Source organism: Acipenser ruthenus, chromosome 6 (assembly GCF_902713425.1).
Source record: "Acipenser ruthenus chromosome 6, fAciRut3.2 maternal haplotype, whole genome shotgun sequence".
Taxonomy (NCBI): Eukaryota; Metazoa; Chordata; class Actinopteri; order Acipenseriformes; family Acipenseridae; genus Acipenser; species Acipenser ruthenus.
Window position 1 is genome coordinate 54,766,161 of NC_081194.1, and position 27,485 is coordinate 54,793,645.

The 27,485-nt window shown below is 38.5% G+C and overlaps 2 protein-coding genes across 4 annotated transcripts in view; one reads left to right on the top strand and one right to left on the bottom strand.

The window, feature by feature from the left end:
* LOC117410446 (synaptotagmin-like protein 2) overlaps positions 1-8,059 on the top strand; it is a 93,727-nt gene extending 85,668 nt beyond the window's left edge. The window contains exons 12-14 of the mRNA XM_034016997.3: positions 176-272; positions 1,213-1,418; positions 7,805-8,059. Coding sequence (XP_033872888.3) covers positions 176-272; positions 1,213-1,418; positions 7,805-7,944 — 443 coding nt within the window. The 3' untranslated portion in view covers positions 7,945-8,059. The remainder of the gene's footprint in view (positions 1-175; positions 273-1,212; positions 1,419-7,804) is intronic.
* Positions 8,060-9,407: 1,348 nt separating this feature from the next.
* The window catches only part of tbc1d32 (TBC1 domain family, member 32), a 78,344-nt gene continuing 60,266 nt past the window's right edge, over positions 9,408-27,485 (bottom strand). For all 3 annotated transcript variants that reach the window (XM_059025539.1, XM_059025538.1, XM_034019172.3), the window contains 6 exons: positions 19,906-19,975; positions 18,641-18,756; positions 18,048-18,202; positions 14,624-14,764; positions 12,106-12,294; positions 9,408-9,618 (listed from right to left, as the gene is read on the bottom strand). In XM_059025539.1, coding sequence (XP_058881522.1) covers positions 9,499-9,618; positions 12,106-12,294; positions 14,624-14,764; positions 18,048-18,202; positions 18,641-18,756; positions 19,906-19,975 — 791 coding nt within the window. In that variant the 3' untranslated portion in view covers positions 9,408-9,498. The remainder of the gene's footprint in view (positions 9,619-12,105; positions 12,295-14,623; positions 14,765-18,047; positions 18,203-18,640; positions 18,757-19,905; positions 19,976-27,485) is intronic.

Genomic DNA, 27,485 nt, shown 5'->3' on the forward strand with positions numbered 1-27,485 from the left:
TTGTTTAACTATTTGTATTAGTATTATGAGTACTATTATTTTTAGCAGAATTGCTGCTATGATCTTAAGGTTTTTTAGGTTGAAAAACAAGCATAAGCTCTTGAGTTACTTAATGATGATTGTAGAACTGTTCAAAGTGTTTGAAGTTTTCATTTATAAAATGTAGTTTGCGCAGGTGCCAAACCAGCCACTGGGGAACTCCATGTTTGGCTGAAAGAAGCAAGAAACCTGAAAGGCCTAAAGCTCACTGGCGTTGACTCATTTGTAAAGTGGTAAGAACAAGATATTTCTGCACAGATTTAAGCTCCAGTAGGATTAATAGAATATTGATCTCATAGCCTTATATCCAAGGACTGTGAGCATGTGTAAAAACTCGGTGGCTTACTTTTCTCCCAAGGCAATATGCAGGTCAATTTACTTTTTTTAATAGCAGTCTCTTTAGGGTTATACTGCTCTGACTCCTATGTTTTATGAAATGCTGCACACAGCACAATACCCATGTGGTGCTGCTTCATGTAGGTAACAAACGTGTACAGTTCCATTTATGTTTTTGCTGATGTGAACAACATTTTGATAAGAGAGGTGGAAGGAAAAGGGTTGAACACCAAGGACTTGTGCTAAATTTGCATTAAATGAAAACTTATAATATGGACAGATTGAGAGGTGTTACATTGTCATAGTGCAGCAAGTTAAATAACTGTAATACTAGTGCAACCTATTTTATGGCTTTTTTTTTTTTTAAATACCACTGTTCTTTGGAAGTTAACCGATTGAAATAGATATGGGAATTACATAATTTGGGGTTAACGGCCAGCACAGAGGTCCATAACCAACCATCTTGGCTGGTGTGTTCTAATGTCTTTAATGTTTGTTAAATAAAAATACCAGTATGTAAATAAGAGACAATGCCAGAAACATAAGCACATGTATTAGAATGTTTTTAACTAGGGCCTCAGGACATGGTAATAAACCTCTGGAACTGCTGAACAAAACCTATGCAGGTCTACAGTTCAGTCTGGCTCTGTACTGTATCTTGTTATAAAGTTTCATTCATATGAAAAATGCAGCATTTGTAACTGAGGAGCATTTGTTTGTGTGTTCAGCAGAAATGACCTGGCATCAAAGTAAACAACTGAGCTCACCAATATGTGAGGCTGTTACATTGACTTACCTATTTTTATTTGTCTTATTCCATCATTTTTTCATTTACAGTTACATTTTACCTGATACGAGTAAGAAGGGTAGGCAGAAGACCCAGGTCATCAAGAAAAGCCTGAACCCCATTTACAACCACACTATGGTGTATGATGGCTTTAAACACGACGAGATTAAAGAGGCCTGTTGCGAGCTGACAATCTGGGACCATGACACCTTCACAAATCAGTACCTCGGAGGGGTCCGGCTCAGCCTGGGCACAGGTAAGAGCGCCTGCTATAGTTTGTTTTTTCAATTTCTTATTATGGCAGTGTACTTTGTCCTGCTGTGCTCCCAATCTATTGTTACAGTGGACAGGTCTCTGGATTACCCGCTGTTTTAAATTTAAAATAGGCTTCAATACATAACATATATACTTTAATAACACTCGACAGATTCTCTGTGACAAGTTAAAACAAGCGCTTTCGCATCTAAATTGAAGAAAATGTAAAAGATATCCAAAGCTGAGAACAGGATTTATTTTAAAGCCTTTATGGTGACTGAGATTTTAACTAAAAACAGATTTCTAAGACACAGTTTAATGTACATTATATTATTAGCATGAATTATCTGGAGAGCACATTGTCATTTAAATCATATTGTATACTGGTATTTAAAATGGATTAGATAATTAGACAACTTGGCTAGGGAGTGTCAAAGAGGTTGTATAATTAACAAAATCAGCGTTTTTGCAAGGAAAAACTGCTGCCTGTCACAGTGATGGGTCACTAAATGTTTTGCCGGTCACAACACAAAACACCATCGCCATTCGTCTGACACCTGTCCACTCTGAACGCAATACACATACACGTAGTTATAGAGAAAAAATAGGCCTATGAGAAAGTGAGCAGCCTTATTTTGAAAATGAAAGAAAGTAGTTTATAACAATTTGTTTTCAAAAGTTCTGGAAATTATTATTTTTATTTTTTAACATTCATATTTTGCTTCATAATTTCAAATTCTAATATTTTACACAATAGTTCTTAACGTAGCTGAAAACTACAGGTCTATCAGCTTGAATTAAAGCATTTTGTACTGAAAAGATAGGGGTGTGTGCAAACTTACATAAGACTAGACTGACATACATGTATCTAGACTAAAGAGAATGTTAGGTTATTATCACCCTGGTTCCCTGAAATAGAAATGTAACCATTACCGTATGGCAGAGCCTGTGACGCAGTCATGGCCGCCTACCTCCGAGGGCATAAAGGGACTACGCTCAAAGATCTCAGCGTCATTTTTCCTTCAAGCTTGCTTCAATTATGAACGCAGCAACCTTGAAGGTTAATGGTTACATTTCTATTTCAGGGAACCAGGGTATTCCCTTTCAAGTACGAAATATAACCATTACTGTATGGGTGAGAGTACCAAAGCCGTCGCGAGGACAATATTGCAGAACAACTGGAATGCTACAAGGCTAAGCAGAGAGGTTGCCTTGTGCGTTACCATACGGAACCCCAGTAAAAAGTAGCTAGGGCTAAAAAATGGAGGGAGAAACTCACCTCTATGCATTCGACTGGGAAGCCACCTTTCACACTCTAGTTCCAAAGCCAGGGTTTGAGGATTCACGACATTCAGTCTGTAGAACGGTAGTGTATATTTATGACGATATAATATTAATACCTGAATATCCTGGGCCACCACCCACTATGTTGGTAATATACAAATATATTACTAATATTAATTCCTTAATATACAGGACGACACCTCCATAATGTGATCAATATTTAAACATACAAATAGGGTTTTAGTCCTTCACAAATGTCATATTTCTTATAAAATTATATTCACCATTCTATTATTTGATGTTTTTAAATATATCAAAAGAACTATGAATGAAATAGAAAATACATATGAGGCTGTGTTATAAAAATATGCTTTTCAGTTTCAATATCAAGAGAGGTTAACCAGTCAAATAACAATGTCAATATACTAACATTAAAAGTGAATTCATACATAATTAACTTTACATGAATAGATGTTAAAACTTCATGCTGATTTGAACTCGGCTCTCGCCAAGATAAGCACCAACTAAGACGTAGCTTTACAGTAAACTAATGTGACCCATCAGCATCTCCATCCATTTGCGTTTTCTTCCATCTGATGATGTAGATATCCTTCTGCCTGGTGTTGATGGCTGAAGTGTAATGCTGGCTTCAGGGATCAGCTTATTTTGCCTCCCCAACGCATCAGCACATACAACGGCTGCAATGCTGGCTCCGGGGATCAACCACAGTGCGGTCTACCCAGTGCATAGCATGACAACCGTCTGGATTGAGCTAAGTAGGGTACATCTCTGGGGTCTTCAAGTGGGCACCTTCCATCCTCTGTGTTTCGTCGACTAGCCCACGACACCTCAAGAGGGCTTGACGGTGATTCTGGCATCCCAGCATCACCCCCCTCCGTACTCCACTCAACTCAACCCAGCTTACTTACCCGCACATCAGCATTTATTTCTTTCTATTGTGCTTGAGATCCCCAACCAGAACCTTTCCATCTCAACCACAGCCAGTTGCTACTCCTCTCGGCTGCTTCAGTTCTTCACTGTGTGACCCAACTACAGCATCCTCCCATGGCACTGTTAACTCTACCAGGTGAACAAGGCATGCTGATTCAGACCACAAGACAACATCTGGTTGAAGGTTAGTGGTGGCAATCTCAGGTGGAAAAAAAAGCCATTGACCAACATCTGCCTGCATTTTCCAGTCTCTAGCAGCTTCCAGTTGTCCTAGGCGAGGCTTGGTTTTAACACCTTTTCTTGGTGGTTGCTCTCCTGGATGGAGGAATATTGTCTTTTGTGTGTAATGCTTTGATGGAACTGGTGGCAACTTATTGGTCATGTTACGGTTGTCTTCCAATGCTAAGGCCAAACTTCGCAGGACTTGGTCATGGCGCCAAGTAAACCGTCCTTGGCTAAGACCCACCTTACATCCTGTCAAAACATGCCTTAATGTTGCAGGTGATGAACACAACGGACATGAGGTTTAGGTTCTGTGGTGACTGGAGAACATCATATGTTAATCTGATGAGGAAACTAATCCTGCTCTGTTCCATTGTCCATAGGTCTTGCCAGCCGATCTTGTGTTGTTCCACTCTCCCATCTCATCCATTCTCCCTGCTAGCCCTGGGAAACGGCCTTTACGCTGAGACCAAGACCCCCTCTTCCATGCTGAACTTGCCACATGATATCACCGATTCAAAGGGCAACCTTTGCATCTTCCACGGCTTTCTTTGCTGCCCACTTTCTTCCAGTTTTCCATACAGGTGCTGCCTCCCTTACGCATCTGTCGCATGACTCTACTAATGTAATTTCCAGTCGGACCTTGGCGCACTTAAACTCCTCTGTTAGAGCGGAGACTGGTAGCTGCAGTATTCCTTTACCATGAAGCCCCACTCTGCTGAGACAGTGTGGAACTCCCAACCATTTCCTGACATATGAACTGATTAAGGCTTCCAGCTTCTCTACTGTTGTCAAAGAAACCTCATACACAGTCAGTGGCCATAGCAGCCTCGGCAGTAGATCAAACTGAAAGCACCAAAGTTTTAGTTTGCCAGGTAAAGCGCTGCTGTGTATGCTCATCAAACCTTCCACTGCTTGTTGGCTAACTTCTCCCACACAAACTGTGTCCTTTAGATCCCCGTCGTACCATCTTCCAAGACTTTTCAGTGGCTTCTCAGACACTGGTGGTATTGCCTCACCATTAATGTAGAACCTTTTATCTACTACTTTACCTTTAATTATAGAGATACTCCTTGATTTAGTGGGCTTGAATTGCATTCGTGCCCATTCAATGTTATTGGTTAATTTGCCCAATAGCCGATTAGTACAGGCTACTGTTGTAGTCATGGTTGTCATGTCATCCATGTATGCTCGAATTGGTGGTAGTTGCATTCCAGAAGCCAAGCACTTTCCTCCCACTACCCATTTTGATGCCCTAATGATTACTTCCATTGCCATGGTAAAAGCCAGAGGAGAAATGGTGCATCCTGCTATTATTCCAACCTCTAGGCATTGCCATGTAGTGCTGAATTCTGAAGTTGAAAAACTAAATTGCAAATCTCCAAAGTAGGCTTTCTCTAAATTTGTTATTGTCATCGGTACACTGAAAAAATCAAATGCTGCCCAAAGAAGTTCATGTGGCACTGAACCATATGCATTAGCCAAATTCAGGAATGTCACATGGAGCTCCTTCCTCTCCTTTTTAGCTGATTTAATTTGTTGCCAGATCACACTGATGTGTTCTAAGCATCCTGGGAAACCTGGTATGCCTGCTTTTTGTACTAAAGTGTCAATGAAGCAGCTCTTTAATAGGTAAGTTGACAATCTCTGAGCAATAATGCTGAAGAAAATCTTGCCTTCTACGTTTAATGGGGAAATAGGGCGAAACTGACTGAAGCTTGTAGAATCTTTTTCTTTTGGTATAAAGACTCCATCTGCTCGGCACAACCTGTTTTTCCCTCGCCAATTTCATCAATTTCCAGAGGATTCGTGAATTACTCTTGTACACTCTGTATGGAACTCCATTTGGCCCTGGAGATGATGACGCCCTTGCTTTTTTCACAGCTTGCTCTACTTCTTTTCACTTAGGTGCACAGTCCTCCATTTGGTATTCTGGTGGATTGATAGGTGGGATGTCTGAAGGCTCCTGCCTTTTTGAATCTGTATGTGTTTTCTCTCCAGCTCAAACGTAGATGCTTTTATTGTGCCGTTTTTCTCACTGGTGAATAACTTCTTTACAAATTTGAATGGATCTTTATAAAAGTTAGTTCTCGCATGCTCCTTCTTTTTGTAGCATTTCCGTAGGCGCTCAGCTCTGTGCAATTTTGCAGTCTTATCTTTTATGATCCTTTGTAACAGATTGAGTCCCTCCTTCTGACTTTGTTCTGCTCTTCTCCATTGCTTCCTCAGCTGTCTCCTTTCTGTAAGTAAGTGTTCAATCTCCTGTTGCCGTCTAGACTTTCCAGGAATAGTTTGTACTTTTTCCTTCCTTTTTTCAACTCCAAACCTCTACACTACAGTTGCCTAATCTTTCACACAGAGGTACGATGGCTTAGCAAAGGGAAAGTGTTGAAAAGATTCCTTCCAGAAATACGTCAGTTTGTGGAATCCAGTGGTGAACAGTATGAAGAACTCAGTGATCCTCAGTGGTTGACTGATTTGGCTTTCCTCACAGATCTGACATCCACATTTAATTATCTTAATCTTGAACTTCAAGGTAAAGGGAAAACTGTCACACAAATGATTGGATCAGTAGGTGCCTTCAAAAATGAAACTAGAGCACTACAACAAATACATAACTGCAACTAACTACCCTGCTGTGTGTGTTATTATTTTATGTTCTAAATATGGCTAAATATGGCAGCAGTGTGGCGTAGTGGTTAGGGCTCTGGACTCTTGACCGGAGGGTTGTGGGTTCAATCCCCAGTGGGGGACACTGCTGTTGTACCCTTGAGCAAGGTACTTTACCTAGATTGCTCCAGTAAAAACCCAACTGTATAAATGGGTAATTGTATGTAAAAATAATGTGTTATCTGTATAATGTGAAATAATGTATAATGTGATACCTTGTAACAATTGTAAGTCGCCCTGGATAAGGGCGTCTGCTAAGAAATAAATAATAATAATAATAATAATATGGGTATGGTACAAGCCTCGCAGTGAAATCAATTGTTGTGGCTCGAATCTTAGTTTGAAATTTAAAAGTGGTTCATGCCCAAGAAAAAGTTGAACACCCCTGCTCTAGGTGTTGCTGTAGATTCACAGTAGTGTGGCTCTCTGCAATATATTTTGTAGCTAGAAGTTTAGTTTGTACGTGCCACTCACCATCTATGTACTGGCAAGTAACATGTATAACTCGTTTGCAACACTTGTCAAGGTATCTGATGCCAGGGCAAGAAAAAGCCAAGTTTTCCTGTTTGGATGTCAGTGCTTTTTTTAATATATCTGTTTGCTGCCTTATTCATTTCAATAAATGTTTTGCGACAAGGCACCTTGTACTCTGGTTCAAGGTAACATAACAGCTGATGAAAGGTTTGTACATTCACTGTACAAGGAAATCGATTACCTTGCTGCTTGTTTCGTCCTTGTGGGACTGTGTTAGATTTTTTGTCTTATGGCTTTTATCTGGTTCTTTGTAAAGTACAATATGCAGCCATTTCACATGTTCCCACAAATTGGTAGTACCACCAGAACTGAGTCACTTTTTTCAGATTTTACATTCCACAGCATTTTGTTGATCTATTTTTTTTATAGAAATCCTACACATCTGATTGAAATCTTTCCAGTTGCCAATATAAAAGCTGTTGCACGACTCCTGGTAACGTGGTGAAGAGGCACAAAACATAACACCTTGTGATTTCCGTTCTATCAATGATGTAATTTCTGCCAGACAGACATTTTATTTTTTGGCTTTGAATACATGTAAAAAAAAATGTAGTTCAGATATTCAGATATTTGTCTCAGCACTAATACGTGATGAAATTGCATGAAATGGTTAAAGCAGGTGTGTTGCTTATCATAAAAGAAAACAAACAGAAAAAGTTATTTAAAAATAAATGGAATATACAGTATGTTACTGAAAAAAATCAATCAATTACCTGTGTATTACAGGTAAAAGCTATGGGAGAAATATGGACTGGATGGATTCAGCAGATGAGGAAATTGAAGTTTGGAGAAGCATGATTTCAAAACCCAATGGCTGGGTGGAAGCAGTGTTGCCCCTTCGACTCTCTATGGCCAAAAAAAAGTAGTACTTGCCGGTGGAAGTACTCCCAGATAGCTTCTGTTACAACACTGTATTTTTGTTTAATTTGTTTGTTCTGTGATCTTTCCACATTTTGAAATATCTGGTTCACTGGGACTGGGTTGAGGGCAAGTTATATATTGAAATGTATTAAAAAATAAATAAAAATTATATATATATATATATATATATATATATATATATATAGATATATTATATATATATATATATATATATATATATATATATATATATATGTATATGTGTGTATATATATGTATATATATATGTGTGTATATATGTATATGTGTATATATATGTATATATATATGTATATATAATATATATATATATATATATATATATATATATATATATATATATATATATATATATATATATATTCAACAATTTGTAATGCACATACTGTAATAACATTTTGTATACCACATTGCTAATATTTGTTATCCTTTTTATTTAATGTTCTTGTAGTACATCACAATTACAGTCTTCTAATTTCTAAGGAAGTTGTTTGTAAATATCCATGTACTATATATTGTACATATAGCCTACTGTAAGTTTGTATGCAAACCACATGAAGACCATTGTCTATTTGCTGCATGTACAGTGAGGAAGTTGGTGTGAAAAAATCCTTTAAATAGAACCACCACATACATGTTGTAAATGTAAAACAAAGCTGTTGCACTTAAAAGAAAAAAGTGTGAATGATATATTTAATATGCTCAATTCATACATAGTGTATGTTTCACATCAATATTAAATTAAAAATGTATATTATCTAGAATAAATTTAACAGTCCACCCTCCCAGTTGGTTAACAGTAGTCATTTTTGTTAGATAAAAGTAATCCCACTCTTTTTGAAATTCTGAAAAACACAATTGCAAGTTTTTATCTTGGTTAAAAGTGGATATGGGTTACACAATTGAAATCCGGATCAAAATGATATAATAATAATAATTAAAAAAAAGAAGATTTTCCAAATTAACCGGGCCCTGATGATCAAGCCAAGCCCTTGAAGATTTTAAAAACCTTGTAGACAGCTTTTTCTACAATGCTCAAGGTTGTCTCAGCCAAATCGGACAAAATATTTATTTCCCAGCAACCTGTGCACTATACATGCGCCAGGAAAGTTCCTCCTGAGCTCAGCTTTAAAAAACATAACCACCCCATTCTAGTTCTTTTCATACTCTAAACATAAAACTGAAAAAAATAATAATAATGTAATAGTTCTTTATTAATATTTACATTATTTTTTACCTAAATTGATACTGAGAAAAATACAATGGCTTCCTTAACATTGGCCAGTTTCTATATTCTACTAACCAATCGTCTGGTAATCTTTACTAGGGGTTTTAATTGATTAATTGAATATTCTGAGTGCATTTTTCCTGACACAGTACCTACAACTTTCCTTTTTTTAAATCTAAATACAACACAATTCAATTTCAAAAAGTTTTATTTTTTTATTTTTTTTGCAGTAGCAGTAGCAGCAGCAGCAATCATCATTTTAAAATACTGTATTGAATATGTTGAGTTCATCCTATGTAATTTTCAGCTTGATATTTCTCATATCTGTCAGCACCATTGATCTGTAAGTTTGCTCCAAGCGTTCCATGTATGCCAGGTAATTACTCACATGGAAACCGGGGATTGCTTCTTCCTGGTTAAATAAATAAGAAAAAAAAGAATTGTTGATGTCAAAAGTGAACTTTAAAATGAGTCATTTTTCAATTGAAAACTACAACAATAGAAAACACTATTGATTCTGTATGTACCATATAAAACCAATAATGTTTTTCCCTCAAGCACTCTAGTGATGCTAGAATTGCAGTTTTGTCACCACCTCCGTCTGTTTAGGTAAAAAAAAAAAAAAGGCCTGTCTACTTTGCTAACATTCTGACCCTGATGACTGCATCCAATGTTAAACTACAAAAAAATGAAATCAACATTTACTTAGACCTTAGAATAGCTGCATAACGAACCAAGAAAATGTGAGTAGGCTATTTCTTTTCCATACTATGCTCAGAAGGTTGCACTATTCTTTTTATACAACAAAGGAAAGAACTATAAACCAGACCTATTACAATAGCTTTTCTCTGACAAATAACAATAGCAATATATATTTGAATGTTGCACTGCTCTACATTATGTTTCTACTGAAGTTAGTTTCATAATAAAAAGTAAAAGTTTGTTTTTCTTAAATATCAAAAAGTTAAACTATAACATGCTGTTTGTTCTAAAGTTGTTTGCTGTTCCTTTGGGTAAAAATCAGTTTTTTAGGAGATACCTTTTTCTGCTGTCAAGGTCACCTACAGTACATCTCTGTTCTGTCAAGTTCCTCATAAAAAAGTAGTATTCAGTACTCCTCTGTAAATTGCTCAAAATATGCCGCTAGTGTCACTTGGCTGTCTCCTGGGGAAAATGTACGCGTAAACAAACTCATGTGAAGCCACAGACAGATCAGAGCTTTTATTGTTATTAGTAGTATTAAAAAAGGCATCTTTTTAGGGCTGTTTCACATATGAACACGATCATAAACAATTACTGTGAATTACCACTAAGAAGAGGCTACTAGTAACTAGCATTGTAACTGACATGAAAACAGAGCAAAATATTAATAAATGCTCCCTTCTACCATTTCTTGAACAGTGTTTCACATCACATATGCTAAAGGTAAATTATAGGAAGTTACTAACTTAATTTGATACAGTTACCGTTTGTTTTGATCATCTCTGACAAATCCAGGTCTATGAACATGAAGATAAGGACATAGACAAAATGTCTGACCAAGTTTTAAACAGTTTTAAGCCTATACAGGTAACTTACTGTGACACAGACAGAATGATTCTTGGTGATAAATCTCACTCCAGACCTGTGAGGGCGCTGTGTAAAGGGAATTGGACGGTCAGACAATTCATTCCCAGGGTTAGGCGGAAGTCAGCCATCTAGAAAGGGGGCAGAGCTACGGTACACTAAATCATCGACCCTGAAGGGAAATGATGTGGCAGCCGCGGATTGGAGGAGCGGTTAACCAAGGGGTCGTGATTGACGGTATACAAGGGGACGTAGCGAGGTGATCTGTTCCTTTGTATGGTTAAATGCTGAACCGGAAGGAGAATGTGAAATATATCGTGAGTGTTTTGTTTGTTGTTTGTCTAAACTCATTTGTTCTTATTAGACGGCTAACACGATCTGGAGCTGTCGCTACAGGCCAGCACAAACCCGGACAACACTGCACCTTGATCACAATAAACTGGATTCGCACCACAAGCACTACAGCACTCACTTTGGACTTGTGACCATGTTTTGTGTATTAGTGTGTGTTTAAAAATACTGTGTATTTTTTCGGGACTGAACCCCTGGATTTAACGGAGCAATACGCATCGCTGTGTGTTGCCTGTTCTCTTTATTGTTTACTGTTGTCATCAGACTCCGGAGTATAAATAAACCATCATTTCACCAGTACTTTGTTGTTTGTTCTTGTCTTGAGCACTGCATCACCCATACACCTGCGCACTGCAAACCACTTTGCCACACTTACTTCCACAGATAAAAATATACGTACTCCTATGTGGTCTGTGCTTTTTCTGTATAGGCAGACAGGTTGTAGCCAATCAAAAAAATAAATAATTGTGTAATATGTGTTTTGTTAGTTATAATTTATGGTTTATCAGTATGTTTTATGTTTGCCGCAATACAATACGTATTGTAGAAATAATTATATTTTAACGCTACTGTATGTTCCTCTTACAAACAACTGCTACATTCTTTATTAAATTTGAGAAAATGGTTTATTACTTTAAAATGTACAGTCGATAGGGTTTGTACCCTTACCAAAAATATATATATTTAATACTATCCAGTACTGATCACATATGGTATGTCCTTTAAAACATTGGCTTTTGTTAGATTGGTTTGCATGCCTTTTCGTTTTATGATGCCATATACAATTTTCAGATCAAGTAGGTCTTATATATATTATAAAACATTGGTCTAGTAATGTAGATACATGTGCATGTTCCTTCTGTACTAACTTTCACTTTCTGAGTGTTGCAGATTTTGTTTTGTAAAGTGGATTTTAACCGAAGATGCAGCAAATATAATGTCAACTACCATATAGTGCTTGTACAACAAAGAAAACACTTACTTTCAAAAACACCTGCAGGTCCTGAGTCTGTGTGTGCTGAAGGATTTCCTGCTGCAGGTGTTTAAGCACTGCTATGCAAATGTAGATCTGGTAGTCAGGGCCCAAGATAATGCATGTTGCAATGTAATGGCAAATCTCTGTCCAGTCCAAGTAGTTCCAGAAGCACTGAGCTAGCCACTGCTGACAAATCTGCAGAGCAAACAGGTAGAGGTCAGTTTCCGAGGCATAAGCAAATCCACGGTTCTTTCTTATTTATTTATTTGTCAGATTGCTCCAGTAAAAACCCAACTGTATAAATGGGTAATTATATGTAAAAATAATGTGATATCTTGTAACAATTGTAAGTCTGCTAATAAATAAATAATAATAAATATCAAAGATGCCTTTATCCAAGGTGATTTACAGGTGTGCTTAGAAAGCCGTCTCCTACTGTATGCTTTGATTCTGGTTGTTGACTATTCTATTCTATCCAACCAACAAGAAATGGACAAAAACATATCGTCAATAAAGTGTAAAACTATCATGAGCAGATAGTTCAGCACAGACTCAGTGACGATTCTGCAAGGTGTTTAAATTGTTCTGGAAGGATACATAGTCATTCCTCAATGATTGCCAACTGCAATTCCTTCAGGGAAGTTAGGGTTGGTATCTGAAGTGAAGTCTGTTCTAATGATCCAAAGAGTAATGAATCATGCTCTGAGTGCAGTAATGGATATGGAAGCACCTGCCAACTGAATACCTACTAGATCTTTTCCAATGTCTGAAATATCTGCTAACTTGCACAATTTGCATAACAAATTACTGTAAAGACAAAATATTTGGCGAATCGTACCCGTAAAACCTATTTTGCTCCAGAATGTTGGCGACCTGTTGTAGAATTTGATACTTGTGCCAAGAATTTTTGTCTTTTTTTTCATACGTGAAAAATGCATAATAAAAGGCTCTCAAATATTTATGGCTTTACAGTATTTAATCATGTAAGAATAGTCTGCTTACACAAACGTGTGAGCTACAGATGACAGGTGCATTTAATCAAAATAAAATTGTAGCTTTTTATGAGATTTACTGATGAAGTGTCTTGAATGCAAAAAACTAAGTAATGGTTTATTATGAGTACACATTTAAAATGGTATTCAAGCATTAACAATAGTTTGCCATTTTGTTGTCACATTAAAAAAAAAAAAAAAGTGCAATAGCCTGTCAATTTAGCATAATTACTGCCACTTTTGCTGATGTTCCAAATAATTCTGTCATACATTTATATAAATGTATTCATTAGATGCAATTATAAAATACAGGGAAATTATTCTTAGAGTTAAAACATCTTCTTTACTTTGTTTTCACGTAACAAAACAATGAAGGGATAGTCAGAATATGTTTAAGACAAGAAACCATACTAAAGGTTGTGTGATTAACCTTTTCTTTAAGTGAAATGATACCAGTTTGTTTATTTAAATTATTTGGTAATTCTATTAAATCAGCACATGCAATTAGGACAGCACACAGGAGCCAGTCATTTATTATTATTATTATTTGTTTATTTAGCAGACACCTTTATCCAAGGCGACTTACAGAGACTAGGGAGTGTGAACTATGCATCAGCTGCAGAGTCACTTACAATTACGTCTCACCCGAAAGACGGAGCACAAGGAGGTTAAGTGACTTGCTCAGGGTCACACAATGAGTCAGTGGCTGAGGTGGGATTTGAACTCTGCACTGTTTTGGTCACCCTGCTATCAGTTCTTAAAACTACATTCTTCTGCATATTTCACATAGCAACAAGCTACTAACTCTGCCTTAGCACAAGAAAAAACAGATCAAGTTCAAAGTCTGAAACACACTATAGTACGGTACATGCAGCTGCTGAGTTAAAATGTTGCCTGCTAAATTAAACATGTATTTCAATATTCTATCCCACTGGCAGTCTAAAGCTATTCATTGTATATCTTGCAGAGCTAAACTATATTCATGTTTCACTATCAGTGTTGTTTCATATAAAAATACATACTTCAATATCTGAATACATATGCCACTATCTGTAATACACTCTATAATGTTTGATCAGATTGATTTAATAACTTAAATGTTTGATCAGAGGTTTCTATTATGCCTTGATGTATCCAACAATTTTTGATTTCCTGTATTGTCAGGAGGAGTATAGAGATTGAAAACCACACACAAATAAAAGGAAAAAAAAGTCATAGCTTTACATATTTTATCTTGCTTTTTTTGTCAAGTAGTATTTAGCTATTTACCTGCTTATCACTGTCCCGCAACATTTATATATATATATATATATATATATATATATATATATATATATATATATATATATATATATATATATATATATATATATATATATATAAATGTTGTCGTCCATCATTTGACTAGTTTACTTTCAGTTTTCAAATAACATCACCTCTCTATTTATAAACGTCATCAAACAGGTGGGTGACAGCTAAAGGCATTATGAAAGGGCATTAATAATTAGAGGATTAAATGAGCTTGCCATTACCTGTGAGGGGGTGAAACCTGACATGCGGAACGCTGAAAAGACAAGAGGCACTTCTATCTTCAGCAACATCTCAATGTAATGAGCAGTGCAGGAATAAACTGGGTGGATTCCAGACTCTGCAATCTCTACAGGAAGGTGGATCTGACAGTAAGAATAATGCAAAACAGTGAGGATAACAGAACTTCCCTGCTGTTAGAATTCATCATTTATGTAGCTTTCCATTTGCACTTTAACATGTATGGCCAGAAACAAGGAACAGTTGGCATTGGTTTGACTTTTTAAATCAGGTGCCTGGCCTACAGGAAGAAGCACAATTAACAAACAGCCCAGGTTAACTTAAACAATTTCTGCATGACATTTCACATAGTGCAAAGTGAGGTACTTATTGATGACAATTTCACTCAACCTCCTTGTGCTCTGTCTTTCGGGTGAGATGTTGTTGTAAGTGACTCTGCAGCTGATGCATAGTTCACACACCCTAATCTGAGCAAGTCGCCTTGGATAAAGGCGTCTGCTAAATAAACAAATAATAATTATTATAATATAATACAGACTAGGTCGGTAAAGTTACAGTGTAATCTAAAACTTTTGACCGGTAGTGTAGAACACCCCCATTTTTCCAGTTTTTATTGAAATTTAAGCAGTTCAAGTCCAGTGAATAACCTGAAATGGTACAAAGGTAAGCGGTAAACTGCCAGAGGTTAAAAAAAAAAAAAGTTTAGGTTACCAAAAACTGAAAAATAATGTACATTTCAGAGTTATACAAAAAGGCCTTTTTCAGGGAACAAGTAATGGGTTAACAACTTACAGCTGTTCTGCAGCAATGGAAGTAAATTAAGCCTTGAAAGTTGATGCTAACAATTCCTACAGGTGTCCCAACTTTTGTTGATTACTTACAAACCCTCTGTCTGTATAAAAGCAGTGTTGGAACAGACTGTGTTACTACACCCTCTTAAGCATTATTTGGACAGTATTGTACTGCAGGAAGTACTATATTGCTCTCATAATGGCGAGAAAAAGGCAATTAACAAAAGAAGACAGACAGACCATTATAATCCTTAAAAGTGTAGGTCTTTCCATTAGAGAAATTGCAAAGAAAGCCAAGGTGTCAGTGAGTACAGTTTCCTACACCATCAAAAGGCACTTGGAAACTGGAGGAAACTCTGACAGGAAGAGGTCTGGCAGACCCAAAGCCACAACAGAATCAGAAGACAAGTTTCTGAGAGTCAACAGCTTGCGTGATAGGCGGCTCACAGGACAACAGCTTCAAGCACAGCTTAACACTGGTCGAAGTAAGCAAGTCTCAGTTTCAACTGTGAAGAGAAGACTTCGAGCTGCAGGTTTGACAGGTCGAGTGGCAGTAAGAAAGCCATTGCTAAGATGGCAAAATAAGAAAAAGAGGCTTGCCTGGGCCATGAAGCACCACCAGTGGACTACTGAAGACTGGAAGAAGGTCTTATGGACCGATGAATCAAAATTTGAAATCTTCGGTTCATCACGCAGGGTTTTTGTACGCTGTTGAGTAGGCGAAAGGATGGTTCCTCGGTGTGTGACACCAACTGTCAAACATGGAGGAGGAAGCGTGATGGTCTGGGGCTCTTTTGCTGGATCCAGAGTCGGCGACTTGCACAGAGTGAGTGGCACCCTGAACCAAAACTGCTACCACAGCATTTTGCAGCGCCATGCAATACCCTCTGGTATACGCCTAGTTGGTCAGGGGTTCATCCTACAGCAAGATAATGACCCAAAACATATCTCCAGGCTATGTCAGAACTACCTTAGAAGAAAAGAACAAGACGGTAGGCTTCAAATCATGGAATGGCCAGCACAGTCTCCAGACTTAAACCCCATCGAGCTGGTTTGGGATGAACTGGACAGAAGGGTGAAAGCAAAGCAACCTACAAGTGCAACACATTTGTGGGAACTTCTGTAACAGTGTTGGGAAGAACTTTCCGAACAATATTTGATTTCCATTGTAGAAAGAATGCCACGAGTGTGTTCGGCTGTTATATCTGCAAAAGGTGGCTACTTTGATGAGTCAAAAATTTAGATTAAATTTTGTTAAACAAAACGATTCCATGATTTCTTTTTTATCTCCAATTGTTTATGTGTTCTATGCTTTAAATTCAGAGTACATTGAGACATTAAACTGTAAATTTCAATAAAAACTGGAAAAATGGAGGTGTTCTAAAACTTTTGACCGGTAGTGTATGTCATCTACATTTTCCTAATATTTAATTTCTTAACTTTTTATTAACCTATTATGTGTGTTCTGTATGATTATCTATTGCTTTTGCTTAGATAATGATTTACTATACTCATTAAGTATTCCAGAAAGAAAAATGCTTTTGAATAGACTCCTCAAGTCTGATTGCAAGAAGTGAGATGGGGAACCATACTTGCATAGTTTTGTGCACTGAAGCCCACAGGTGATCCACTGGACACAGATGCGAGAGCAATGCTATTATGCATCATTAGATCTGCGTGCCTTGGAAATACACAAGTCTATTCAATGTATGTACATATTTATTTATATTTGGTCACTTTTCCTGTATGGTAGATAAATAAAATAAGCTGTATGTGTACCAAGACTGATAAAACAGTGCATGTATGTCTGTTTGTTAAAAGGTGTAAAACACCTCTATGGTTTTCTCTCTGGGATATATGACTGAAAATAAACATTTCTATTTGATGGCTGTTAATATAAACCCAACCTGACACAGACACCTAATTTTAGCAGTCTTCTCACAGAAACCATGAAGGACAGCTTGTGTAGTAAGTGAGACTGCATGACTGGTAATCTAACAGCATGCTATTTTCAACACATTCATTGTAAGTTTCCAAAAAAACAAACAAAAAAAAAGATAGGAGAAAGTTCTGACTACCACCAGATAATAAATGTTTCCATTTAAGATTTGTGTTATACTGTTGTCTCAAGGAAAAACTTCCAAATAAAAAAGTAATCAAAATGTATGAAAACTTCAGCATCAGACAATTAATCTTCCCATTTAATAAGGAAGGATTTGTACTATAGTAAGAAAATCTCCCAGTTTTCCAACACAAACCATGCTCTATCAGAAAGAAAAACCTTCCAAATTATCCAAAACTCTTACCCAAAAAATACTTTTTTGCTATGCTAATACCTACACAGATCTTTCATCACTTTGACTGTGTGTGACACTATGAAATACCAGTTCCTGGATGGAATTTAACTTAGACTGCTCCAAAACTGACAGCTCTTTATGATTGGAGTGCATGCAATTACTGTTTAAAGTTTAGTGAATACATCAGGACTGTGAAGATGAAAAGCTTGTCCCTAAAAAAAACATAATCACATTAAACTCCTCAAATCTTAATCAGGTTCTCAATTCTCAATTCGGTATCAAAGAAACATTCCAATTTAATATATTTCTTAACAACTTACTGATGCATGTAGCCTGGGCAGCCACAAGAATGCTGAGACAAGAAGGTTGGAGAATCGCAGCAGACATTTTAATGCTCTCTCCTTGTCTCCAGACATTATCAGAAATACAGAAGATGCAAACCAGTCATAGCCAGGATAGCCTCCCTGCAGACAACCTGTAAAGTACAGTCAAGGAACTTTGACAGTTAACATCAGCTGCTTGTCAGCCAAGACATGTTTTTCTGTTCTCAGCATACACCTATGGACAGCAGATAGTCTATGCTGAAGTTAATTGCTTTTTTTTTCCTTCTTGGCCTTTAAAGGTCAACTTTATCATTGATCTCTAACAGTGGATTTGAACAGTGTGGTATTCACAGAAGCCATGTGATCAACATAAAGTTGCATAGAAGAACTTTTAATAAAACAAGGTTGTTTGGTATTGCAAGGGGAAAAAAATCAATTTCGTGACAAAGCTTGTAACTTTCTGAAAACATAAAACTCTATTTCCCCTCTAATACTGCTCCAACATAATAAACTCCCATTAGAAATAGCTAATAGTAGCTTTTTGCAGGTAACCAGACCTTAAGTTTCATGCAAATCAGTTGGAAGGATACAAAGAGATGATTTAACTTTTGCTTGCTGCTGAACCAGGAATTTCTTACAGTGTTTCATCAACAGACACAGATCCTGCTCTGAGTCTTCTTTGAGCAAATTTAAATATTTTCCATACCTGCAAGAAATAGATATCATTATATTATGTGAAATCAGACTGAATGAAGATCAAGATGATTTAATAATCACCATTACTAAAAAAAGTGAAGTAAATCATTGCTATTACTACATTCCTCCAGGATTAAAAAATAATGGGAGATATTTAAAAAACTATTTTCCCTTCACTAAAATCTACATAGGTATATCTGTGATTGACCACCCCCTTGTCCCTATAGCAAGCCAAATTATCTATATCTTAAAATACAATTTAAGACATTTTTTAAATATTTAAAGATATCTGTAAAACATTTTATTTTAAGATATTTGTAAAATATCAATTAAAGATATATAAAAATAAAATAGGATATCTCAAATTGAGTTACAGATATCTTTAAATAATATGTAGATCTCTGTACACCATATGGATTTTGCTAGCATGGTATGCCATTTAGAAACTGTTATTTAGAACTACATCTAAAGTCAATTTCACACCTGTGCTCCTACCCAGGTCCTGACCCAGCTTCTGGCTACCATGAACCTGGGTCGGGACCATGCACCTGGGTCAGCCCACCTCAGGATGTGGGTCGACATGTTTTGACCTGGGTCGAGAGAGACAAAATGCATAATGCAGTGTGGAGTAGTGGTTAGGGCTCTGGACTCTTGACCGGATATATTGTAACAATTGTAAGTCGTCCTGGATAAGGGCGTCTGCTAAGAAATAAATAATAATAATAATGGGCATTCATGAGTGGACGAATAACAAACAGCCACGCCTGTGTGAAGGTTTCAGGGATAAAGAAATATTTGCTCTAATCAACACTTGGGTCGACGATTCAATCCAGAGAAGCTGAACAGATGAAAGGGTGGTCATGTGAACGTTGCTGCTTCCAGGGTCACCCAGGTTGACCCTGCAGTGTGAAATTGCATTCCTGACCTGCATGACACCGGGTAGCGACCCAGGTAGAGCATGCTAGTGTGAAAGGGACTAAAACATTTCAAGATATCTCAAAATGACTCCCTGTTCATTTAAAGATATCTTAAATCATTTAAAAATATCCCTAAAGGTCTTCCTGTTCATTTAAAGATATCTCTAGCTGATCATTTGGCTTGCCATACACCAAATGCACAGACCCATGACTAATATAGAAGTAATATTAAAACAAAGTACCTGACGGATATCTGAATTCCAAGCTTGTCAACAGAAGAAAGACTCTGGTTCTTTACACTGGAATCAACAGCTAAAAAAAAAAAAAAAAAAAGAAAATGTATGATTGCAGTTCAAGCAGTGCAACATGTACTTATTTCTACCGGCACCTCATATTCTAAACCAGTTGTTCCCAAAGTGTGGCCCTGTCTGTGGCTCTCGTCAAACATTTCTAAGATTTGTCCTTGGAAAGAAAAGATTTGGGCCATTACAAGTTAATTTTCTGCTCAAAATCGGTACAAGCAGCGCACATCCAAGCACGGTGCTACTGTACATGAAAACAAGACACACGTGCAACCAGGGGCGCTGATCTCAACTGCAAGGGGGGGGATTCGGTCATTACTGTCCCAAATGATCGCAGAAAAAAGCCAGCTGCATAAATCCCACTCAAGCAGAAACTAGGTAAGTGCCTTGAAATATAATAATAATAATAATTAGTCGTCAGTTTCATTAACATGCACACTATAATAATCACATTAAGCCCTAAAAATAACCTGCTTAATGTGAACTGCGCGTAATGTGAAAAGCGCTTAACGTGGCTTAATGTGCTGAAATACAAAACAAATGCTTACAAACTTTGCAGATACCAAGAAGCGTAACACTTCCCAATACAATCCTTTTGTAATTAAACTGCACAGATAAAAACGGGGAGAGTCGTGTTCATTGTGATATCCTGTGCTCTGGATTTATTTATTTTGGTACTGGCGTATTGTAATAAATCCAGATGACTGAAAAAAAAAAAAAAAAAAGGAATCCCTAAAGATTTCAGTAAATAGGGCAAGGTTCTCCCCAGGCCTTTTCAGACGGATGTGCCGCCCAGCAAAGTGGCTGTCGCCACCCAGCTGAAAAACCCAATCCTCCTGTTTTGCAGATGCTACTGTGCCTTTAACAAGAAGGACTGATTGCGCTTCTAGCAGACTAGATCACTTGCGCGTTTTTGGGTGAAAAAAAAAAATCCTGGAACCATGACAGCGTGTTACGTCACACGTCTTGACACAACATTTAACCAAATCAGAGAGTTGAAGGAGCAGGTTTTCTGTGTTAACCACATTAGGTGCTTTCACACAGAGGAGTTATGACGGTTCAGAACCGCCACTGAAGCGTCTTATAGGTCTGTGTGAATTGCCTATACCGCCACAGAACCGTCATATTGTCATGGTTCAGAGATGGCACTGAACTGTCATAACTGCCTGTGTGAAAGGCTATACCGCCACTGAAGTGCTATAGTGGGCGTGGATTGAAAGTCAACATCACGTGACTGTACACCAGACCTGTTGGGTATTTTTATCGTCGGTGTTACATGCTTTCATTTTTTTCCAATACAATGGATGGTCAGGAATGAGGTAGTAATAGGAGACCGAAAGAAGTTAAGGAATTGTTAACTTTACAATTCTAAGGAGTGACAACTACTAAACAGATGTGGCACTTTCGGGGGAACAGACCTTGCGAAAATCCAGTTAATGTGATCGGAGGCAAGCAAAGCGAGCAACAGACACAACAGGCTATTAACTATATATATATTATATATATATATATATATATATATATATATATATATATATATATATATATAGATAGATAGATAGATAGATAGATATATACAGATGTGCTCAAATTTGTTGGTACCCTTACAGCTCATTGAAATAATGCTTCATTCTTCCTGAAAAGTGATGAAATTAAAAGCTATTTTATCATGTATACTTGCATGCCTTTGGTATGTCATAGAATAATGCAAAGAAGCTGTGAAAAGAGATGAATTATTGTTTATTCTACAAAGATATTCTAAAATGGCCTGGACACATTTGTTGGTACCCCTTAGAAAAGATAATAAATAATTGGATTATAGTGATATTTTAAACTAATTAGTTTCTTTAATTAGTATCACACATGTCTCCAATCTTGTAATCAGTCATTCAGCCTATTTAAATGGAGAAAAGTAGTCACTGTGCTGTTTGGTATCATTGTGTGCACCACACTGAACATGGACCAGAGAAAGCAAAGGAGAGAGTTGTCTGAGGAGATCAGAAAGAAAATAATAGACAAGCATGGTAAAGATAAAGGCTGCGCCTGGCACAGGGTGCCTTGAATCTGTGCAGGGCACAATGAAATCTCAAGACTATCAAGGCATGCTGGAGCGAAACGTACTGCCCAGTGTCAGAAAGCTCTGTCTCAGTCGCAGGTCATGGGTCTTCCAACAGGATAATGACCCAAAACACACAGCTAAAAGCACCCAAGAATGGATAAGAACAAAACATTGGACTATTCTGAAGTGGCCTTCTATGAGTCCTGATCTGAATCCTATCGAACATCTATGGAAAGAGCTGAAACTTGCAGTCTGGAGAAGGCACCCATCAAACCTGAGACAGCTGGAGCAGTTTGCTCAAGAAGAGTGGGCCAAACTACCTGTTAACAGATGCAGAAGTCTCATTGAGAGCTACAGAAAACGTTTGATTGCAGTGATAGCCTCTAAAGGTTGTGTAACAAAATATTAGGTTAGCGGTCCCATCATTTTTGTCCATGCCATTTTCATTTGTTTTATTATTTACAATATTATGTTGAATAAAAAATCAAAAGCAAAGTCTGATTTCTATTAAATATGGAATAAACAATGGCAGATGCCAATTACTTTTGTCAGTTTCAAGTTATTTCAGAGAAAATTGTGCATTCTTCGTTTTTTGTGGAGGGGTACCAACAAATTTGAGAACGTCTGTATATATATATATATATATATATATATATATATATAGATAGATAGATAGATAGATAGATAGATAGATAGATAGATAGATAGATAGATAGATAGATAGATAGATAGATATATTACACACAGTGCCGTGAAAAAGTATTTGCCCCCAGTCTGATTTTCTGCATTTTTGCATATTTTTGACACTGAATGTTAATAGATCTTCAACCAAAACCTAATTAGATAAAAGGGACTGACTGAACAAATAACACAACAAATTTTCATTTATTTATTAAAGAAAGTTATGCAACACCCAATGCCCCCGTGTGAAAAAGTAATCACCCCCTTAGACTCAATAACTGGTTACGCCAGCTTTAGCAGCAAAATTGCAACCAAACGCTTCCTGTAGTTATTGATTAGTCTCTCACAGTGCCGTGGAGGAATTTTGGCCCACTCCTCCATGCAGAACTGCTTCAACTCAGTGACATTTGTGGGTTTTCGAGCATGAACTAATATTTTGTTAATTTATTTTGGACGATTTAATACGATTTCTAGTAAGCTTGTACTTGTGATCGCCGAATCTCCCGACAGAAAAAAACCCAAAACTCACTCGTCTAGCTTTCTGTCTATCTAACGTTACTTTAGTTTTGAAAGTAGATAAAACCGTCCCTGATTGGTTGTTGGGGCCTTTGGAGACCTCAGTCATTTGGTAAGCAACCAATGGTTGTTTAAAACAGTTTAAAATGAGCGTCTAATGTCACCATTACATCATCGTCATATATGAATGATTTCTAGCGGCGCCGTAGAGGAAGGGTTAAGTGAAGTGAACTGAATGGACTATGACAGCTACTCCCTAGATGGCTCATTTGGTTAAAAGACTAAACAACACAAAAAAAGATTCAGCTTTCGGTTTGTTTCACAATCCATCTAGACACTCTTCTAAAAATAATCACCATTGTGCATTAAAGGTTTGAAATCCTCATCTTTCCCTGTAGTGTATGTGCTGGGAGTCCAGACCAGTAAGTGCTTAGGCAAGTGCAGAGAGAAAGCACAGAAGAATTGACACATATGTATTATTGATTCAGCTGGCCATTTAAAATGCAGAAAGCAAGAGTTTGCAGGGGAGGTTCCATTTCCTTAAATAAACATACATACAAACTATCAGAAAACCTTCATAAATAATAACTGAATAAAAATAACTAACTAGATAACTTGTGGTTAATACATCCCCAAGGACACCCTAATCTATGTGCTGTATAAATATGTAACATATGTTGTATTATATATCCCAACCTTAATTTATAATTCATCCCATAACAATTCAATATTTTTTCAATCAACTGTAGGGGGGTGATGACGACAATGGAAGCCAGCCACACTGAAGAAAGCGCCATGCCCCATGGATTTAGGTATTATCTATAGATAACCTTTCCAGGTTTGCATAGATTGAATGGCAAAATCATATTGAGGCACATCATATAAATCTATTAATTGATCTGACAGCAGTCCGTCTGACCTGCCTGCAGTTAGACAGGGTGAAACTGTTTTGTTTGCTGAAGGATGTTTTATAAATCTCTGGTTTATCTAAAGTGCAGTTGGAAATGGCATGTCATATTTGTGGCAGCAAGCCTTTAATAAAACAGTAAGACCTTTTCAATTACTAGAGCTCTTAAGAGAACTGATTCTTCTATTACTCTACCATTAGTGACCTGCTTGTATGTGGATTGTGTTGCTGTTTGCAGTCTGAAGGGAACAAAATAGTGATTGCTGATTCAAACGACTGACCTGCTTAGCACACAGTTTTGTAGCTGTTTGCAGTCGGAAGGAAGCGATTGGTAAGTAGCTTTTGAATGCTTGTTTGCTGAGGTAACTACATCAGCTGGTTGAAGTAATTCATTTCCTAAAATGTTCAGAGCTGTGGTAGACTGAAGTGAATTTTGATAGCGTGTAAACTGGACCAGCTCTAGACCTGCAGGACAGAGAAATTGGCAAACAGTGTCCTAGAACGTCAGCTGTTCTAAGCTCCAGCCAGTTGAAGGGCCACTTGTCCAAGGGCAGTCTGAGCTGTGGCAGTCAGAGAGAGGACCTTTTCCAAATCCCTCCCAATGGCTACTAGAGGTCTCATTCCTATTTTGACACCTAACGTCTGGATCCCCTGGACAAAGCGGGCTCACTCTTTCTCCACTCCCAGAATAAACACTGGTAAGTACCTGCTGGACATACTGTTACCAACTCCTTCTCCCCCTACTAAGAATAACTTTTATTGCCTTGTTTTCAGAATTCCTCTCCCTTGTCTGCACTTCTACTGACAAAATCCTACTCCTAGGTGACTTCAACATTCATGTTGACTTGCCTTCCTCCCCCCTTGTGACCGACTTCAAACTGGCACTCCTCTAACTGGCACTCTCAAGTCCTCAGTTGACGATGCGGTGACCCACTAAAACGCCACCCTTACTCATATCATCAACACTGTTGCCCCACTTACAACCAGAACTGTCAAGAAAAATCGAAACTGCCCATGGTACACCTTCGAACTTTGATTGCTTAAGTCTGCCTGCCGCAAGCTTGAGTGCAAGTGGAGGCTGTCTGGATTAACAGTTCACAGAGAGATCTGGACCAACCATCTTAGTAGCTACAGGCGTCCACTCACCGTTGCCACGGTGCAGTACTTCTCTGAAATCATAACTATGGGACACGGTGCACCCAATGTTCTCTTTAAGACAAATGACCAAATCCAACATCCAGCCACCAACAGATCCATCTCCCGTTCATCCTCCTCTCTTACCTGTCATGATTTCTCCTCTTTCTTTTGGAACAAAATTGACAACATCTATTCTACGCTCTCCTGCAACAAACCCAGCTTACTACTTGACCACCTTGACTATCCTACGGATGCCCCTCCTGGCCTCGCCTCTTTCTCTCCTCTCTCCACTGCTGAAATCAACTACTGCCACATGCCCCCTGGACCCTTGGCTGACTAAACTTGTCCGTCTCGGTGCTTCCGCTCTTTCCATTATGCACACTCTCAACCTGTCCCTGAACTCGGTTCTTGCTGCCCTTAAGCTTGCCCGAGTTACGCTGGTACTCAAAAAACCCTCCCTTGACCCGGCTGACTTATCTAATTTCCGTCCCATCTCCAATCTCCCTTTTCTCTCCAAAACTCTCGAAAGGGCTGTAGACAGTCAGCTGATGAAACATCTTACGGATAACAATCTACTTGAATCTCTACAGTCTGGCTTCCGGCCGCATCACAGTACTGAAACTGCAGTACGGAAGCTGCTGCCATCAGGCCCAGAAGTTTCTGGAACGTTACTACCGTTAGCGCTTTGTTAAGCTGCGGTCCGACAGAGTGGCCAGCATAGACCCGGAATCTAAGCACACTCCGAGATAGGAGGCTATCTGGGAAGGCGCAAGCTGACTCTCTGCATGATTCACCCTAAGGCCCAACCACTGAAGGTGGCTGGTGATAAGTTCCGTGTGGTCCTCTACCTGTGCTGGAGACTAGGCACAAATTAGCCAGTCGTCCAGATAATTGAGACCTCTGATGCCTTTGAGTCTCAGTGAGGCCAAGAAAGCTTCCATGCACTTTGAGAAGGCACGTGGAGCTGGGGAGAGGCCAAATGGCAAGACACGGAACACGTATATTGTTGTTCCCTGAAAGGCGAACCGGATTTACTTCCTGTGCTCTGGTTTTATGGGGATGTGGAAATATGCGTCTTTGAGGTGCACTGTGGTGAACCAGTCACCTGGCCTGATTGACTGCAACAGCTGTTGCATTGTCAACATTTTTAACCTCCTTTGACTCAGATACAGGTTGACCTGTCTGAGGTCGAGGATGGGTCTGAGGCCACCATCCCGCTCTGGCACAAGGAAGCACCTGAAATAGAACCCTTCCTCCAACTAGAGGGGGTCTATAATGCGAATAGCCAATTTTTTCAGAAGAGCTGCTACCTCCTGAGACAACACTGTAGCGCGCTGTGGGTCTGTGACCGATGTTGTCGTCATGCCCCGAAAGTAAGGAGGACAGTGCTTGAATTACAGTGAATAGCTGGTATGAATGGTAGTAAGCACCCAGATGTATGTGGTGCACTGACGCCAATAGTCCAGATGGCTGCCTGAGAAGGGACTCTGGGCCTGTGGCAGCAAAATCCTAGGGTTGCTGCTTAGCATGTGCATGGTTCCCACATGACTTTTCTCCATTTTCCACAACTTTTACAGGCCTGGAAATGAAGTTAAACATTTTCCAGACTTTCAAGGATGCGTGGGAACCCTGGCATGTGGCTTGGCCTGCAGCTTCTGTCTCTGCTCAGGGCGGTGGAACCTATTATAGCCTCCGCGGCGAGCAGCCACGGCTATGTCGGTCATTGAGGCTGCTGGGGCTAAGGGGGCAGTTTGCCGCTGGTTTACGTACTGGAGGTGGTCGCTTGGGAATTAGGCAAACTACATCCTTAGTGGATTCCCGCACGCGGTGAGAGCAGCTTCTCATCCACCGCGGAACCAAACAAATGCCCTGGAGTGGTCGAGGCTTTCAACAGTGGTGCTTTGTAACCGTCAGGCACACATACCTGGGAAAACCAAAGTTGCCTGCGGGCAGCTACCAGCGCCACTAGGATTCTGCCTACAGCCTGTCTGTTGAGTTTGGACACACAGAGCAGGTTCCTGTTCACCAGGCGCAGCTCATACAGCTGTTGGGGTAAGGGCCTTTTGGTTCACAGAGCGGCACCGCAGCAAATGCAACTGATAGGCTACCAGGATGCTATTGTAGTTCCCTAGCCGTGCAGAGAACGCCCCGGCTGAATAGGTTCTTTTGAGTATAACCTCAGAAACCCGACACTGCTTGTTAGGGCATGCAGCGTCCTTG